General features: G+C 38.3%; 3 protein-coding genes across 4 annotated transcripts; 1 reads left to right on the top strand and 2 right to left on the bottom strand.

The window, feature by feature from the left end:
• Positions 1 to 12: 12 nt before the first annotated feature.
• Positions 13 to 6,104, top strand: LOC110042439 (N-acetylglucosamine-1-phosphotransferase subunits alpha/beta-like). The gene is made up of 3 exons (XM_020747810.2): positions 13 to 2,578; positions 3,073 to 3,799; positions 4,470 to 6,104. Exons 1-3 carry the CDS (start codon positions 104 to 106, stop codon positions 5,168 to 5,170), a joined length of 3,903 nt encoding a protein of 1,300 aa, XP_020603469.2. The 5' UTR covers positions 13 to 103; the 3' UTR covers positions 5,171 to 6,104.
• Positions 6,105 to 6,763: 659 nt separating this feature from the next.
• LOC149109981 (uncharacterized) lies at positions 6,764 to 11,915 on the bottom strand. 2 transcript variants are annotated; one of them, XM_089291010.1, is made up of 5 exons: positions 11,745 to 11,915; positions 10,244 to 10,653; positions 9,516 to 9,614; position 8,911; positions 6,764 to 8,317 (listed from the first exon to the last, which is right to left on the bottom strand). In XM_089291010.1, exons 1-5 carry the CDS (start codon positions 11,821 to 11,823, stop codon positions 8,130 to 8,132), a joined length of 777 nt encoding a protein of 258 aa, XP_089147136.1. In that variant the 5' UTR covers positions 11,824 to 11,915; the 3' UTR covers positions 6,764 to 8,129. The 2 variants fall into 2 exon arrangements, with proteins under 2 accessions (XP_089147136.1, XP_089147135.1); XM_089291009.1 differs by lacking the exon at position 8,911 and having other exon boundaries at positions 8,171 to 8,485; positions 11,745 to 11,914.
• Positions 11,916 to 14,849: 2,934 nt separating this feature from the next.
• Positions 14,850 to 16,564, bottom strand: LOC110042464 (potassium voltage-gated channel subfamily A member 1-like). The gene has a single exon (XM_020747841.2). It carries the CDS (start codon positions 16,380 to 16,382, stop codon positions 15,051 to 15,053), a length of 1,332 nt encoding a protein of 443 aa, XP_020603500.1. The 5' UTR covers positions 16,383 to 16,564; the 3' UTR covers positions 14,850 to 15,050.
• Positions 16,565 to 17,783: the final 1,219 nt, after the last annotated feature.

Raw genomic sequence — 17,783 nt, 5'->3', positions numbered from 1 at the left:
TGGTCATTCCCCTGGTAATCATATGACAGGCGAACATGGCGGATAGCCGGTGCATCTCGAATCGGAGAATTATTATTGCACAAACTTCCACAAAGCTCTCGAAATGAAAAGAGCATTATGTCAGACGCTTTGGAAGCTTCTCCAGAGGCAGACGTACACTTGCTTGTCGTCTCGGTATGGGATATGGTTGTGTATCGGGGGCCTGTTGCTGACTTTAATCTCAGCTTTTCAGTTTGGAGAAGTCGTTGTTGAATGGAGTATGCAAAAGTATGCCGTAAGGTTCAATGCCTTTCACGATAACCTTCTTGGAAATTCATATCAGAACAGACTTTGCCTTCCATTACCGATTGATGTCGTCTACACCTGGGTCAATGGAAGCGATCCAAAGTTACTCGCTGATTTGGAGAAACTTAAGCTAGAAATGGAGTTGGAACAAAATAGAACCACATTGAAAGAAATAGCGAAGTTGAGGAGCGAAACAAATGCTACAGACGAAGAAATTGCTAAGCTATTTTCGGAGAAAGCGTTGAATTCTAAGAAGGAAAAGAAAGGAAAAGGAGCAGCGGAGAAAAATGGCGATAAAATAGGCGATTCGCGCTGCCCTTTTGAAAATTGTGTTCCAGCTTTCAGTGTCATTGTGGAAAATGGTCTCCTGGGTGATTTGCAACTGTCGCAACTACGCGGGATCGATTTCTCGTTCGCGAAAGCTACCAGGTGTTTTAACGTCACCACGCCAGATGCAAGTAAGGAACATGTGAGTGTAATTCAATTTCCCGGAAAAAGTGAGACTGATGACGCGTTGAAAGTTAAGATCAGATGGCAAGATAAGAGTTATCGCAGCAAAGAAGGTTATTACACAAGTGATGCTACTAGACCCACTGCAGTGAGGAGTGACACTGAAGTGATGATTATGAACTTGAAAGGAGCAAATGAAGTGGAAAAAGTCAAGAAAGATTTAAAAGACCGTTTTGGAAGTAAACTAAAGAATGTGATTTTTCATGCTGATAAACTTGTTATTGTTGCATACTTCTCAGACAAGGTGTCAGCCTCTTCTGCATTAAAATTAAGTTTGACTTTTAATGGAAAATCTCTGAATTTAGCCCCAGCCTTTTTGATTTGGGCCTCATTTTTTTTGAAGCAGGGCACAAATGATGACAAAAAAGAAGATGCTGATATCTCTGCAAGTCGTTTTGCAGACAATGAGGAGTTAAAATATTCTCTCCGTTCAGTTGAAAAGCATGCGCCATGGGTTAGAAACATTTTTATTGTTACAAATGGCCAAATACCATCGTGGCTCAACTTAGACAATCCGCGACTTAAACTAGTCACTCATGAAGAGCTTTTCCTCAATAAAAGTCATCTTCCAACCTTTAGTTCTCCAGCTATAGAAGCTCATCTTCATCGAATCCCAGGGTTGTCACCAAAGTTCATATATCTCAATGATGATGTCATGTTTGCTGACAATGTATGGCCAGATGACTTCTATACCCATGCTAATGGACAAAAGATTTATTTAACATGGCCTGTCCCAAACTGTAACGAGGGCTGTCCTTCCTCATGGGTGAATGACAAGTATTGTGACAAAGCTTGCAATGTTTCAGAGTGCGACTGGGATGGTGGTGACTGTCTTGGTGTCAAGCGTAAGACTCAGTGGAATTATCAGGGGTGGCAGAGCCAGCACTCAAGTTTTCGCATACAGTATTGCTCTCCAGGATGTGCAGATACCTGGGTAGGAGATCGTTACTGCGACGTAACTTGCAATGTTGCGCAGTGTGGGTTTGATGCCGGTGACTGTGGAGTTGCACAGTTCAGTGAATTGCATCACGTAGATGTCGATCAAAACACACACACAGTTGACATACCTCAAGGCATAACAGTTTTGTATTTCAACATTTCAAAAGCTTTTAATGAAGGGAAAGTAACTTCTGGAGAGTATTCTGAAACCCAGTGTGTACGATCAGCTACAGTGGCTCAAAAATATAAAGTGTTTACTCTGACTCTCCGAGTAAACTGTACTTCAGCATCTGTCAGCTTCAAGATTGAAGGATATAGGGATAAGAATGAAACAAAAAAGGCAGTCATTCACTTTAATGCAACAATAGATACAACAGCAGCACAAGAGATCAAGGCAGTTCCAATTACAACTCCTAAACCAAGCAAATTAACAACGACAAGGGCACTCAAAACTCCATCATCAAACGTACCAAAACCTCCAAGAACTATTTATCCAATCAGAATTCAGAATGCTAACCAACCTTTCAATTACTGGGTGCTTGCTAATGAGTCTGTTCACAGACCAACGTGGCCACCCTTAACAAACCAAGACTACGAGATACCTCAGCTTTCAAATGACACAGTTTTACCACAACATGTTCAAAATGCATTGGCAGATGTTGAGAAAAGTTTCAAGGATGGGGACTTGACAGAGAAAGGCTATGCAAGAAAGAAGAGCAAGATTTTACATGACTTTTTAACCATAGTTCCAACTGAACCAGCACATGTACCAGTTGCCATGTTAACATCACCTTTACCTGAGACAGAAGTAAAGGTAACAGTTCCTACCAAGTTAGAACAACAGGTTAGTAGATAAGTGCAGTCTAAGACTCTAATCAATGTGTAAAGTGAGAGAGATTGTCTTGAGTGCTAATTATTATTACGGGAGAGCAGGGATGGCACAGTGGTTAGAGCTCTCCACTCCCACCAGTGTGGTCCAGGTTCGATTCCAGCCAGGTGCCATACATGGGTTGAGTTTGTTGTTGGTTCTTGCCTTGCTCCAAGGGTTTTCCTACCTCCTCAAAAACCATCATCTCCATTTTGAGGACCCACATGAAAACCAACGAAGATGGCTGAAGTCTTACCCCTGATTTCTCAAACTACTCAATTTTTCAAACCAATTTCTGTTCCCCTTGGAGGGAACAAAAATCTGGATTGAAACAGTGGTTGAATAGACATTAATTTCTGTCTAACCCCATCTACACAACCACAAAAAATGCTATCATGTTTGTGCATTACATGGTTGTGTACAATTTTGTGTCTTTTCATGAATTACAGTGCACTTTTTTTAACCCTTAGGAAAGAAAGAGTGGCAAAGAAGCTGAGTACATGAAGACTTCTGAGCCTGTGGGAAATCACAAAGTGGAATCACGATCTCATCAAAGGAAGCTGTTATCATTTGAGATGTCAGAAATAGCAGCTGTTTATGATAACATTGGCAAGCAGGACCATCAAGATCACCATGAGAATTTAGAACAGCAACCGTCAGAGGATGACTTCTTTTTAGCAGACTGGATTGCAAATACTAAACAAAAACACTTGTCATTTGAAAATGACCAGGAGGAGAGTAACAGGAAATGGGCAAATCGCTATGGTCACTCTTCGCCTCAAATACTGCAAAGTGTGGCAAGTTCTCTCCCTTGGGAAAGACGTGGAACATTTAGTCAGCTTCAAAAATACAGTGAAAGATGGAAACATTCACAGGAATTCACAAATTATCATGCTCCTGGCCGAAAGTTAATGGACACATTTGCAGATTCACTGCTTCATGTACACAGAATCTATAATCGCAAGTTTGGGTACATGGGACGAAAAGTTCCTGCCCATATGCCTCACATGATTGATTTGAAGATCATGGAAGAGCTACAAGCTCTTTTACCTGAAGAGTTTGACAAAACATCTTCACATAAGCTTCGAAGTTCAGATGACATGCAGTTTGCATTCTCCTATTACTACTTTGTGATTGGACAGAAGAGATGTGCAAATGTCACAGAGTTCTTTGCAGAGGTGGATGCCGATCATTCAGGTTTGGATGAGTTTTTGAATACAGTATGTACATTGGAATCCCTGACCACCCAGTTAATTTGATCATCTTTTCAGTACAGCTACCTTTTTTTGATGCGAAGAAAACATGCTTAGTCAGCCATTTTCTTTTTTTTAACTACCCATTAAATATGATTACTACTTTTAATTAATACAACCAGCATAATACAACTGCAACTACTTGTCCCAAAGATGGCTGTATTAATATTTCATTTTAGCTCTTGTTAGTTTCTGCGTGTACATTTAGAGTACATCTGTTTCTTGGGATCCTTTCTACATCTCTCTTTTTTATAGGTTTTGCTCTTGCTCTATGGGTCACTTGGCCTGATGCAGACGTAATCTTCACCTACATGTCAGGGCTGTCATTAAGTTTTAATTCACCTGTAGCCTTGATCTTCACACCCGTAGCAAACTTTTTACTTTATGGGTGAATTGTATCAACTACAGGCCAGTTCACCTGTAACATCAAGGGTCCATCAAACATATTCAGCCATAACAGGTGTTACGGGTTACGGCCCTTATTGACCTCCCTGCATGTACCTTAATTTCTACGGATTTCTGTTAGCCAGAATTTAATTTTGCCCTGAGGTAAATTAAAAGTGAGGCATTGATTCTGATAGTGCAATTTGCAATATTATTTATTTTCCGTTCAGGAATACTGTCAGATCGAGAATTGCGTACTCTGGCAACACGGCTGTACACCTTGCCTTTAGACCTAAATGACCTGAATTCTCTTGAGCAAACCCTGTTGAAGTGCGACAACAGAACCATACCTGAAGCTAATGAATCTAACCCAAATCATCACCCGATACTGCCACAGGTGTCGTTGGAATTTCTCCAGAGATGTGATCCCTTGTTAAAAATGCTGAATGATTCTTTCAAGGGTGTTACAAAGAACAAGTTTGAAACTCTTGGAGATGAAGATGTCGCATTTCACATGATTCGCGACAACGCATCTGCTGTTCTACAACAGTTAGATGCTATAAGAGGAAAGAAGAAAAAGTTTGTCTGCTTGAATGATAACATAGACCATAGCAAGAAGGATGCAGAACTTATCAAAGCCCTCCTGGTGGATTTTTACCAGTCTCTATTTCCTATTCCATCTCAGTTTGAACTGCCTCAAGAATACAGAAACAAATTTCTTTATGTCAGCAAGCTGAATGAATTTTTGAAGGAAAGAGAGGTCATAAAATTTTGGACTAACATTTTATTGGCGATTTTAATTTTAGTTGCAGTTTTTTCAATTTTCCCAGGTTTTCTATTCTATCTGATCCAACTGTTATGTCCTTTAAGGAGACTTTTCTCTTTAGTTCAAAAAAATAGTTCATCTACCTCACGTCTCATGACTGTCTAGGATGTACAAATTGTTTACAGAAATAAAACTCAGAGCTCTTTCATTGAGTTAGGGACTATAGCTAGTAATTGTGTTTGGCTTGTGTGAAGTGTCAGTTACAGACTTTGGACCCGGTGACAGCTAGTATGCATCAAATATGTGCACTGTACTTCAATTTTTTCCATCACACTAACAAATAAAATGCTTGCCACCCCCACCCCACCCCCACCCCACCCCCACCCCCTTACCACTCAAAATAGTTAATTATTATATAAAGATCCTCTCAACCTCTTTGCTTTGCATAACTTTGCTGTCGTTATATTTTGGGGATATCTATGTGTTACTAGACAACATGAGAGTTGCTAGTGCAAAGTTTTGTGAGATCAATCGAACATTCAAGTTATGATTTCGAAGTGACAATAGATGACCTTTAAAGAATAGTAAGAGGAGAAAACTGAAAAATTTGGCGTGGTAGATGTGATGAATTCATCTTCACAAGAGTCTAGTTTCAAGCTAGTGCACTGAAATGACCACCAAATTATGCAAAGTGATACTCGGTTGAGCAAGGATCCTACATTGAAGTAATGTTTAAAATGACACAAAATGATACCATAGAGTGGATGAATGTTCCAGTCAAAAGTCTAAGTTTCTCTGACCATTTTTGCTGATATTATTCTATTTATAGTTATTTTAATTTACTGAAACAAACTACAACTGAGCTCATGGAGTGAATGATTTGCAGTCTGAAATCAGACTTTAATTATTTCCAGGATAAAAAGACTGTAATTAAATGAATTCTTTAGTTAGGCCAGATACTGAGCAGTTGTAATTATTTATCCTGAATGTATTCAGACAAGAAAACTTTTATTGTGCACCTAATAAGATGATATTTTTGTTAGATTTTGCCAAATTTTAGCTCAAGAAAAAATTAGCGCAATAAACAATTAAAATTAAACATTATGTTATTTTGCTTTTCATGCAATCATTCCTGGGTCAGAAATCCTCACTGAAGACATACAAGTTGTCTGTTGGCTTATTACCCAGACTTGAATCTCTGTGTGCAAGTAACAACCAGTTACTCAGTACTACCCATCTCTTGCTAGCTCCATGCGCAGATTGCAGACCCACGATAGTACAGTGGAAACCCACCTTTCAACCACCCTGTTAGTGCAGCCACCTCATTACTACGGCCACTTTATTCTGGCCTGGACAACCCCTGCCTTACGGCCACTCTGTTAATATTGCCAGAAGTTTTCGGCCTGTTACATATTTTATATTTTACATATTTTATATACAGCTACAGCTTTGTACCAATCTATAAAGATGGCAAACCCTTTGATATTCTATAAATACTTGACTGTGCACAGGGATGCAAGATGATAATATGTACCCATCATGGCCCAGGTTTTCAGAGTGGATAATGCAATCCACCAAATAAATTATTATCCAGTGGCCAGTGAAGTGTTAACAAAAAAATGCTATGCCATCTACTGGAAAGTGACTTATCCAGTGCAGATCATTACTGAACAACTAAGGCCAGGCTAACGCACACTGTTTACCGGACACTGCAAACAGCTGTCAAGAAACAAGCAAATAAACTAACAAAATAACAGATTAAAAATGTTATTAAAAACTTTTATTTCTAAATAACACCAAGACAAAGTAAAACCTCTCCCACATTATATTACAGTTTTCCTTGAAGAAACGTTCACACTGTACAGCTAAATTAGAACACTAAATTCCCTTAACAAACAAGAACGAACTGTGCATTAAAATATTGCACATAAGTACAGTGTAGATAATCAAAAAAACATATTGAATTTTGTGTTGCAGATAAAAATACATGTATTAACAATCTTTGTTTACATCAGCATTTCTCTAATCTCTTCATAAGCACAAAAAGTCTTACAACAAGGAATGATACTATCTGGCAGCAAAGTGCTGCCGTAACTAGTAAATCTTTGTTGACATTTGTAACGTATCCAGTTTTCATTATGAAAATTATCAAAGACCACCACAAGAAATCAAGATTACTCTAGAAGTCACACCATCATGGCATGGTCCGCAGCTTAGTAACTCTGAGACTAAACCTATTGATTTAATCCAGAGAAGAGCAATAAATTTTGCAAGTTAGACAGATTCTTGAACTTTCTCAATGCATCCTAATAACCAGCTATTAATACCATAAAATAATAGACTTCACTTAAATAGACTGCCTGCTTTTTACAACAGTAAATAATTTTTGAGAATGTTGTAGGAGAAAACAAGTCTTCACCATCAAACAAGAAACAGGCAAATAAAAAACCTTAAATATGAACTAATAAAACTAACATTGTAAATGGTTTGAACCCAGGAGTATCAGTAGTTCGTATAGTGTGATCGTCCGGGTGAGTGTAGTTCTGAAAAGAACTGTTGTTGGTGACTGACGTTTTGACAACCTGAGCGGAAGTCATCTTCAGAGTCAAGTGACCTTGACTCTGAAGATGACTTCCGCTCAGGTTGTCGAAACGTCAGTCACCAACAACAGTTCTTTTCAGAACTACACTCACCCGGACGATCACACTATATGAAAAACTAACATTGAAACACATATTCCAGGTTCTTACATTTTTGCCACTCAGAAGTTATCTATTCATGTTTATTAAAGCTTATTTCATAATTTCACTGGCTAAGCAGTTGAAGGGTTTTTGCATATATCTAAACATATAAACATTTACATGAAAAGAAATGATGGAAATTGTCAGTATATAAACTGGGCTGACCACAAAATTTGGCTTTTCATTTCCTGAGAAAACAAAAGAAACCAAACCCAACGTTGACTCATTTTCTGAGGAAAATGGAATGCAAATTTAACTTAACATTTTTCTTGAAAACAAAACAATGAAAAAATCTCAACTTCTCAGAAAACAGATTAAGTTTTCGTTTTTAAGGTTTGATTAAAGAATCACCACCACACACTTCTTCTGAGTCTGTTGGTGACTTAATAATCCTCATCCGGGGTTATATTAGCATCTTCTCCCATTTCTGAATACTGTCTGATGAGACCACCTTCATTGTATGTTCTTTGTTGTACTCCAGTGCTCTTAGTATCCTCAGCAGTATCTTCCCTGACCTTGATGACACTGCTGCTTTTGACATGCTGCATATCTACTAAGATATCTGGAGCACCTTGTATCCCAGTGACAGAGAGGAAAACTTGTAGAAAGAACATGGTAAAATTCACAAAGTGCAGCTGTGCTAGTATTTATTGCTGATCAGAAATCAGATCTGGACGTTCTTCCGTGAATCAGATATGAACGTCCCGTGATAAGGGATTGGAGCTGATCTCCCCTCATCCTGCAATCAATAAACATTGCTTAGAATTAAACATTATGTTGGACAAATAACATTATAAATCACAACTTAAAGATGATTTCCAGTCTGTACTGTGTACTCTCAAGAGTTTACTTATGTTTCTTGTTTTGTTTCATGTAAGACACCACAAAATGTAACATTTTGCAACTACTTATATGAAGTAAATTCAAAGTTTCATGTCAACCACCATTATGGATGCGAAGCTTTATGCTTCGTTCTTTCTCTTAGCAACTTTGCGGCTGTAAAAATCAATGAAGCTGTTGGAAAAAGAATTTGAAAGGCCTCCAAGATAAGGTATGTGGTTTGTAATGAATGACATCAGTAGCATTCCATCGAGTGAGACACATAAACATTAGGGTGCTGAGACTGCGCAGTATGGACTGGAAATCATCTTTAACTGTTACAACCCTTACAAGTGTAAATGAAGCCCCTATAGAGTGATCAGCAAAAAATTTCTCCTCACATCATCAATACATAATCAAGAGAAACACTCCAGGGAATTTAGAAAGTGATCACTGCAAAAAAATTGTCCTGATCTCAATATTATAATTCTTTCCCAGATCTAGGCTCTGTCCAAGCGTAACTTAGGCAAACAAGGGACATAAACATGATTGTACATGCATTTCTTTTGTTTAGGAATCATTGTTTAGCTATTAGAGGTGTAATTTTTAATAGCACATGGTTCTTACAAACATGGAACAGAACCCAAGATCAAAACACTCAAGAAGTGGAGAGTATGGAGAGTTTCATCTGTTCAATTAAATTTAGGCAAGGTGCAACAATTACATGTAGGGGCTGAAAGATAATTTGTTTGACAAGTACAAACAGTCTACAGTACTAACAAGTCTTTGTACTTGATCTAAGTCATTTCCCAGGAATAAGTTTTAAAATAAAATTAGGATCACATCTGTCACTCCATAAAAAATACAGACAGTGTTAGGTCCCATTCCTTCGACGTCCCTATTAGGATGGTTGACTGTAGTACAGTTTATATGATTTATTAAAGACTTACATTATTACTGTCTGAAGAAAGAGCTTCATCAAATTCCATTTTCAACTTATTTATCTCTGCTTGCATTTCTTCATTTGCTTTGTTAATCTCCTCTACTTTCTGAAGAAACAGAGAAAATAACGTTTCAAGCCAAAGGTTACTAGGCTACCCCCATCATTAAGTTTGCCGCCACCAATTTATACTCTGGATCGAGAGAGGCACTACGGTAGTAAAGTGTCTTGCCAAAGAACACAACACAATGTTCCCAGCCAGGGCTTAAACCCAAACCACTAGATCCAGATTCCAATTTTAAAACTAACCATCAAGTCTCCACACCTTTCAAAACATCATGAAAATCTATGCAATTAAGGTCAGATATGCAAAGGTGGAGGCAGGGTGGAGCTCATGGGAGGAAACGAAGACAATCGCAGCAGACTAAGAAAAGTGGAGGACCTCTGCAAAGGCCCTTTGTGTCACAAGGCATGAGGAGGTTAACAGGTAACACGCAAACACCATCATGGTAATGATTTGCTTTGTTTAAACTTCACAAAGTATTAATGTATTGAGAAGTGATTTCATTTTCAAAGCATTTTGCAAGATTAAAATTTCCACCCCGTACATGTTCCTGTGGGTGGTTGACCACAACTTATAGCTCATGTTGTAAAATTTGACCATGTCAAATATGATTTATATTTTACATCTCTATACAAAAAAACAATTGCTTCTTTTCCTGAGTTACATCAACTTACTCTTTTGAAGCCCTCAAATCCTGTTTGATCAGGCACATCCTGCTCTGTTTGACCAGCAAGCGACATTCCGCCTTCATCTCGATCCATCATTCTATCGTCTTGCAAATTATCAACCTCTTCTTCTTCTTCATCAAATTCGTCTCTGGGGTTGTCCTCATCATCATCATCAGCCTCCTCTTGTGATGGATCCTCTGATGATTGTTCAGGATTGTGGACTACTTCTTCTCTTGCATCTCTTTCTTCTTGCTCATCTTCTTCTCTGTCTTCATCTCTACTATATTCCTCTTCTTCTTCTTCTCGTTCATCTCTATCATATTCCTCTTCTTCTTTCTCTTCTCCTTCATCTTCCATTTCTCTTCTATCATCAGTCACCTCAGCTTCATCCCTGTTTGCTTCCTTCTCACTAGTTTCTATCAATTAACATCATAATGGATGGAAACATTAACTTTGTAGGGAACATTGTAATAGGCCAGTACTTCATTCATCATACATGCGATATGCAGGTGAGGGAAAGGAAAGCTTGTAGTTTTAATTTCTGACATTTGAATTAATTGGACTTTAGGAAATGAAGATCAGCTTCAAGCCCTGGCCAGTGTCATTATGTTATGTTCTTGTCAGGACACTTCACTCTCACAGTTCTATCTCCAACCAGGACCATGATATGGGAAACACCATTCTAGCGAATACCCTGACAAGATTGTGTTTAACACATGAAATGACAAAATGGCACAATGGTTAGCCTAAGTAGCACCCCAGTTAGCCTAAGTAGAGTATCACTAACTCTACAGTGGTCAGCTCTCAATAGTTAACCCTTACAGACACCTGTATCTCACACCGACTCTTACCTCTACATGGTGCCATTTTGACATTTCGCCATTTCATGTAGATATGCCCCCTAAAAAAAATGCTCACAGCATTTGAGAGGCAAAATGCTGGACAAGCATTGCATTCAATGAGAGAAGCAAATGAAAGCAGCAACCCTGCTTATATTTAGTACCATTTGTCATTTTGGTATATTTCTGTGGGCCAGTATATTTTATATCAACTCCCCTTCTCCTTTCCAGGTTCCTCTTTTGACTAGGTAAGTTAAACTTTACCCTTCACGAACAAGAATACAAATGCCGATGCAATACTACTATTTTTTGTTACATGATTAAAATACGGTAGGTATTGAGGTAATAGTAATGGAGGTATTTTGGGGAGCTCTTCTCCTTAAGCTTGTTTGCACCTCTGGTTTTCAAAAATATGGAAAATCTTTAAACAGATTCTGTAAAGTTACAACCTCGACTCATCTAAAATTGGTGGGAGACTATTGTCAACAACAAATGAGGAAGAAGTGATTCTTTCTCCCAACTTTCTCGTCAGTTTTCATCCCTAAGTTGGTTACGTCGAAATCTAGACTGCAGTTTACAAATATCTGTTCACAGCTGCTGGAAAACTAGCGGACACCCAACAACAGAGCTCGTGAGTAACCCCGTGTCGTCAGTTGCGTTTCACTTACCTTCTATATATTTTCCTAAGGATATGAATGGTCCAAAGAGTAAGACCAGAAGCAAAATGAATGTCTTTATTCCCCGCATTTTTCAGAATCCACTTTTAACATTGCCCCCTGAACTACACTGCACGACAAACAAGGGTGTTGAATATTGCAAAGAACGACGGGATGGATGAAAATGGTAACCTCGCCTCCCAAGAGACGGAGCTCAAAGTAACAAAAACTTCGGAAATTGCATTGAAAACTGTGGATATCCTATTCTGAAATAATTCTGAAACTACCTCTGTCAGTTTGTCTCAGTTTTCTGTTTTGCAGCTTTAATTCCTTCTGTAGCATGCATCCCTCTTTGAAGGAAAGTGTAGAAACTCTTTTTCCTTGGCCATCGTAGCTCTAGAAGAAACAAAACACAAACCGCGGTGATAAACATGGAACCAAAACGCATGTTAAACAAAGTTAATTTTCTTGACGTTTCGTATGTACAACATACATCTTCAGAAGTGACCGTTAACTAGATTACAATCGAAATTAAACGCGAAGAAAAAGAAAAAGACTGGTATCTAATAATATGTAACAAGACTAATAGTTATTAGTATATTCTCAGCTCCGACTATTGCATTTCTAGCTCTCTGATTGGCTCAAAAACTCCGACTATGAGCCATTAGTCGGAGTTTTACCTTATATGGAAAACAGTGCGCCAAGTTTAAAAATTTTCCGCTCTGTAAAATTGTTGAAATAAAAATCGGCGGCAAAAACCCGATTAAGAATATACTAAAACAATTATTCCATTCGACCTTGTTGGATATGAAGTGATCATAACCAACTCGCGCTACGCGCTCGTTGGTTATTTATCACTTCATATCCAACGCGGTTTCATGGAATAATTGTTAAATAACAAACAGATGAGTCTGCGGGAGAGAGAGAGAGAGAGAGAGAGAGAGAGAGAGAGAGAGAGAGAGAGAGAGAGAGAGAGAGAGAGAGAGAGAGAGAGAGAGAGAGAGAGAGAGAGAGAGAGAGAGAGAGAGAGAGAGAGAGAGAGAGAGAGAGAGAGAGAGAGAGAAAATTACCATAATAATAATAACAATACAAAATGCTAGTAAAGAAAAAGTTTTTCACTGCCAACGTTTTCATTCAAGGCTGGCTTTAAATCACGAATTAACAATGTTTCCTTAATTTTACAATGTATATCTGACCTACCAGTTGCTAAGATATCAAAATTGTCCCATTTAATATTATGACCCGTGGAAGTAACGTGATCCGCAATGGCTGAGGTGTGACCGCTTTTAGCAAGGGCCTTAAATTGTAATCTAGTTAACGGTCACTTCTGAAGATGTATGTTGTACATACGAAACGTCAAGAAAATTAACTTTGTTTAACATGCGTTTTGGTTCCATGTTTATCACCGCGGTTTGTGTTTTGTTTCTAGGAAAGTGTAGTCTTCGTTTTCAGAGTTGGATGGTAGTAAGGTCTTGTAAACTCATTACTACATCCCACACAAGTGAATAGTACGTTTTGTTAAGTTAACTCAGCGGTGATTACCCGGTGATTAAAGTACTATTAAATTCTGACCATTTGTCTGTTTATTGTCAGAAATACAGTAAATGCTTGGTCCGATCCTCTAGTTATTCAGCTCATGTGGTAAATACTAAAGCAATTATTCACGATGAAAGTGGTGGATCACTTCAGTAATTAGTCAGCGACCACCCCAAACCTGACGCAGACACTTTACCTGCGCGCTTTACATCACAAGTGCATAGATCATATCTGCCGAGATTACCCCCACAGTACCCAAGAACGACTGCTATACTAAGGGGAAAGAGGAAATACTTACAATTAATCTAAGAGGTGACTGAAAAAGTTGACGATGAGAGATGAAATGATCGAGCTGAAGTAACAGGATATGCGCCGCTTTGGTAAATACTTATATATGTTTTTGCGGAGCAGAAGGGAGGTTTCCATACAAACAATAAACAAATATTGGACGAGGTTGTCAATGGCGGGCAGATCAATTACTTGCCGATATTTTGCGATGACCGAGTTCGTTAATTGTTTTATCATTCAATCACCAAGTTTGTTTTCATATTTAAATCAATCTCTGACAACTCAAGGAAGTGATCTGCAATAGACCCCTTTAGCTTGGGCGGGTTTTTTTCCCATTGCAGACCACATGATGATGTTCTTGAGAATTCTTGCTTTCAAATTTTTAAATAGTCGCATGTGTTGAATAATTTTAAGATGCATAAAAGGAAAATTCTCTAGAAAATATCACGTGGTCTACAATGGGAAAACAAACCGCCCAAGCTAAAGAGGTCTATTTTTCACACAAGAGCGCGGTTACAATTGCGAATGAGCAGAATATTATTTGCAGCAAAAACACATTTAGAGGGTACTACGCATGAGCGGGCCATTATTTGTAGGCAGTCATTCGCAGGTCACGTGGTGGGCTTTCGGCCAATGAAAATGTATAAACATTAATTGATGATGTGATGTTTATGTCCAAGTCATGTTGCATTTAAAAACTGCGTCCCTTATCAAAAGTGTCTAGCATTTTTTTTCTTTCTCATACAAACCTGTGTAAAGGCTTTCTAAAATACAATAGAACTATCCTTTATTGTTCCTATTATTACTGATTAGCAGCAGTCCTCCTGCTGCTAAAGGCCAGCCGAACATTTCAGAGCCAAACGATTGAGTCAAACAAAGGCCTAACGGTTGGAAACCGAAAAAATTGCATAAAAATACGCGCTGTCTACACCATTTGTAAACGCAGAGTAAGGCATAACGTTCTTGCTTGCTTAGTTAGTCTTATGAAACAGCATGACACGGACAGACCCTGAAACAAAACGCTATTTTACAGGTGTTAGGCCACAAATATGACGCTAATTTTTTTTGACGCTGAATTGAATAACGATTAAAAAAGCGAGTAGGGCAGGTAGAAAATTATTTTATGCCAAAAAAAAAAAAAAAAAAAAAAAACAGAACGAGAGAGAATTCATTGTTAGTACTCATGGGGAAACGTCATCCCATGATATTTTGATGACCAAAAGCTTTTTTCGTTTATTCAACTTGCTAATTATAAATGTTAGTTGCCCGCGAAAATTAGACTATAGAATCGCATTTCAGAGTGCAGAATTTTAATTGCTTTTTGGTCTAATTACAATCTTTGCATTGATCATCTTTAGTAATACTTAATATTTATATGACGTTTTATTCATAATTATTCTTGTTTCCATCTCTTGATATAAATCGTTTGGAAAGCAAACGCATAAACCGAGCATGAGTAGTGTGAAATTACAACGTCATAAAGCGTATACGTGACTAAAATTTATAATTTGAAAGGTTTTTCCTTTTTTTCTTTTCATAATATAAACGAAATTTCGTCACGATAACAGGACTTGGTAATGCAATCACTAAAACACCTGCTAAAGTGCTGAGAGCTCCTAAAACCTTTCCCATTATGGTAACAGGAACCATGTCTCCATAACCGACATTTGTTAACGATACTATAACAAACCAAGCTGAGGCAGGAATACTCGAAAATGAATCCTTCTGAGCTTCGTATTCAACGTAAAAGGTCCACCCAGAAAAGATTGCAGTGGTTATAAGAATGAAAAATAGAATCATACAGAGCTCTCGCCACGTCGAACGAACGGTTTTGACGAGGACTTTGAGTTCATCAAGGTGTCTGGCCAGTTTGAACAGTCTAGAAACTCTCAACAATCGAAACCCGTCAACGATTTCTTTCGCGTCAAAGTCGCGGTCTAGGGCCAGTTCGAAATAATACGGCACAATAGCGGCCAGGTCAATCAAGTTGAGGATGTCAAGCATGAATTTTAGCTTGTTCGGACACGAAACTAACCGCAGGAAGAATTCTAAGGTGAACCAAGCAACACAAATTAACTCCAGTACGTTGTTAAATTGAGCCAGTCCGTCGTCTCCGTATTGACTGGTTTCGGAATCTGCGGCAGTTTTGTCGTGATCTATTGTCTCAGCACACAGGACGTAGATTGAAATGGCGATAAAAGTGACAGAAAAAGTCGCAACAACTTTGGCAACTTTTGAACACTTGGGGTATTCGAACCAAAGCCAGATTTTCGCTAAAACCACGTTTGTTGGCAGAACAACTGGTTCGTCGTCATCGTCTTCAATGGCACCCTCGTCTCTCTTGAATTCGGTGAGAGTTTCTTCCTCAATTTGAAAAAATTTCAGTTCATCGCAGAATTCTTGCAACCTGACGTTGTTTGGTCTGGTGAGGAGACCATTCGATTGATAATAAAAAAGAATTGCGTCAAACGCATTTCGATTCCGATTAAAGAAATATTCCTGTCGCTCATTGTCGAAGTACTTCTTCCTTTTTGCGGGATTTCCTAGAAGGGTGTTTGGAAACCGCGCTAATGTGGAGTACAGTGTTTCGTACATTTTCCCACTTATGTTGATCTTCACCCGAGCGCTAAGTAGTCTTCTCTCCTCTGGATGTTGAGTTACTCGCAGAGAGCTTAGCCCAACTTCAGGACAACTGGCGCGGCGGTTGTAGTTTTTAGTGTATAACTTGGGTCCTACCTTCAATTCATTCGTAGCTCGGAGGGCAGATTTCATATCTCTAGAGTAGGGCTCCGATGTCGCGGTGAGCTTGTTTATATATGTTAGCATATCAGTAGCGCAGACTTACTATCTAAAGCCACATCTCGATTTCTGAACAGTTACACCAAACAACGCTTTTAAATTCGCGAGAAATTCACGGATGGCGTCGTTTGGGATAAAATCTTTAAAAGCGCTCCGCCTCCCACCATAAAGACGTGCGGTTCCGCTGAAGTGATCTGACAACTGATCCGCTCTCATTAATGATTTCAATTCTGTACCATATTTCCTCAACGCTGTGAATTATTTATTGTGTTGTTTGTATTTAGCATTTTTAGAATCCAAAATAAAGTCGCCCGCGTTGTCCTTGACTAATATGACACAGAGACGATAACGCGAAAACGCTATGTGAGTTGACTTTGAGAAAAATATATACACTGAAAATGACCGATTAATTGTAGCAGTTTCTTGGAAACAGTTGTATCTCACTGAAGCGATTAAAAACAATAATATCTTGGTGTAAAGACATATTAACGCATTCTGTTGTTATGATGCTGAAGTGAAAGGAAACAATGAAAGAAACACCAGTGAAAACAGAAGTGTCGACAGCAGAATTTTTAACAAGATGAAGACAAGTTCTTCGTAAGAGGCAATGCAAACACTCCCTTTTAATTAGTATTTCCGTATTTAGATCCACTTTTCACTATATTCTTAAAAAGCCTTTCGATCTGTTTCCATTGCAGTTGCAAGGTGTTAAGTTTCCAAAATCCAGCGAAAAAACAAATTAGGATTAAACTATGGGTTTTTGTAATATTAAAACTTGATTACTGTATTCTTTTGAACATTTACCGTTTTGCACCGAAGTAGTAATTAAAGCTTTGGAAGAATACACAGAAATAACTGAAGAAAATGTTGTATTGACTTGGGTATAACGTTTTATGTTATTGCAATTTACAAACAGGTGCATGCATATGTTGGAAAAAAATCATTATATTCATAATAAATTACAATATATTCGTTTTTCATAAACTGACTCTGTCGTGGACAATTGCGCTGGATTCGGAACAATAAAGCGATTTATCTCTGGTTTTGTGTTGTTTTTACGTGTTATCCAAGATTTGACTAGTTTTCACCGTTGTTTTTTTAAATATTATCGCCGCATGAGAACCTCGGTAATGTCTCATAAACTCGATTTTTGATAGGCAGATGTTTTTAAAAGCCGGTGTAGATATTGGTTATGTTAAATTGTCACAAACTCGACTAACCTCCGAACCTGTCACGGGAGAAAGCCGTACTGACCTGTTAGCTGGCTTACACTAGAATATTTAGCTCTATTACCCGGAAAAAGGAGAAAAATTGTGATGCTTTCCCAATTTGTGCACTGATTGCAATTTAATGAAGAATTAATTCATTGTTCCTCTGGTCATGGGACCAAAGAGCAGGATTCGTGTAATTTTGGCGCGCAATCACCTA

Source organism: Orbicella faveolata, unplaced genomic scaffold (assembly GCF_042242905.1).
Source record: "Orbicella faveolata isolate gen_17 unplaced genomic scaffold, um_ofav_v1 contig_24, whole genome shotgun sequence".
Classification (NCBI taxonomy): domain Eukaryota; kingdom Metazoa; phylum Cnidaria; class Anthozoa; order Scleractinia; family Merulinidae; genus Orbicella; species Orbicella faveolata.
The sequence above is the reverse complement of the archived record's forward strand: the minus strand, read 5'-3'. Positions and strand labels throughout refer to the sequence as shown.

What these genes read in the sequence shown, in the direction of transcription:
- LOC110042464 (XM_020747841.2), bottom strand. Translation starts at nt 16,382, where the DNA reads ATGCTAACATATATAAACAAGCTCACCGCGACATCGGAGCCCTACTCT.
- LOC149109981 (XM_089291010.1), bottom strand. Translation starts at nt 11,823, where the DNA reads ATGCGGGGAATAAAGACATTCATTTTGCTTCTGGTCTTACTCTTTGGA. An exon ending in CTTAGGAAAATATATAGAAG is followed by an intron (nt 10,654 to 11,744) that starts GTAAGTGAAACG and finishes GTTAATTGATAG; the next exon opens with AAACTAGTGAGAAGGAAGCA. An exon ending in GATTTGAGGGCTTCAAAAGA is followed by an intron (nt 9,615 to 10,243) that starts GTAAGTTGATGT and finishes CTGTTTCTTCAG; the next exon opens with AAAGTAGAGGAGATTAACAA.
- LOC110042439 (XM_020747810.2), top strand. Translation starts at nt 104, where the DNA reads ATGAAAAGAGCATTATGTCAGACGCTTTGGAAGCTTCTCCAGAGGCAG. An exon ending in CTACCAAGTTAGAACAACAG is followed by an intron (nt 2,579 to 3,072) that starts GTTAGTAGATAA and finishes TTTAACCCTTAG; the next exon opens with GAAAGAAAGAGTGGCAAAGA. An exon ending in GGTGGATGCCGATCATTCAG is followed by an intron (nt 3,800 to 4,469) that starts GTTTGGATGAGT and finishes TTTTCCGTTCAG; the next exon opens with GAATACTGTCAGATCGAGAA.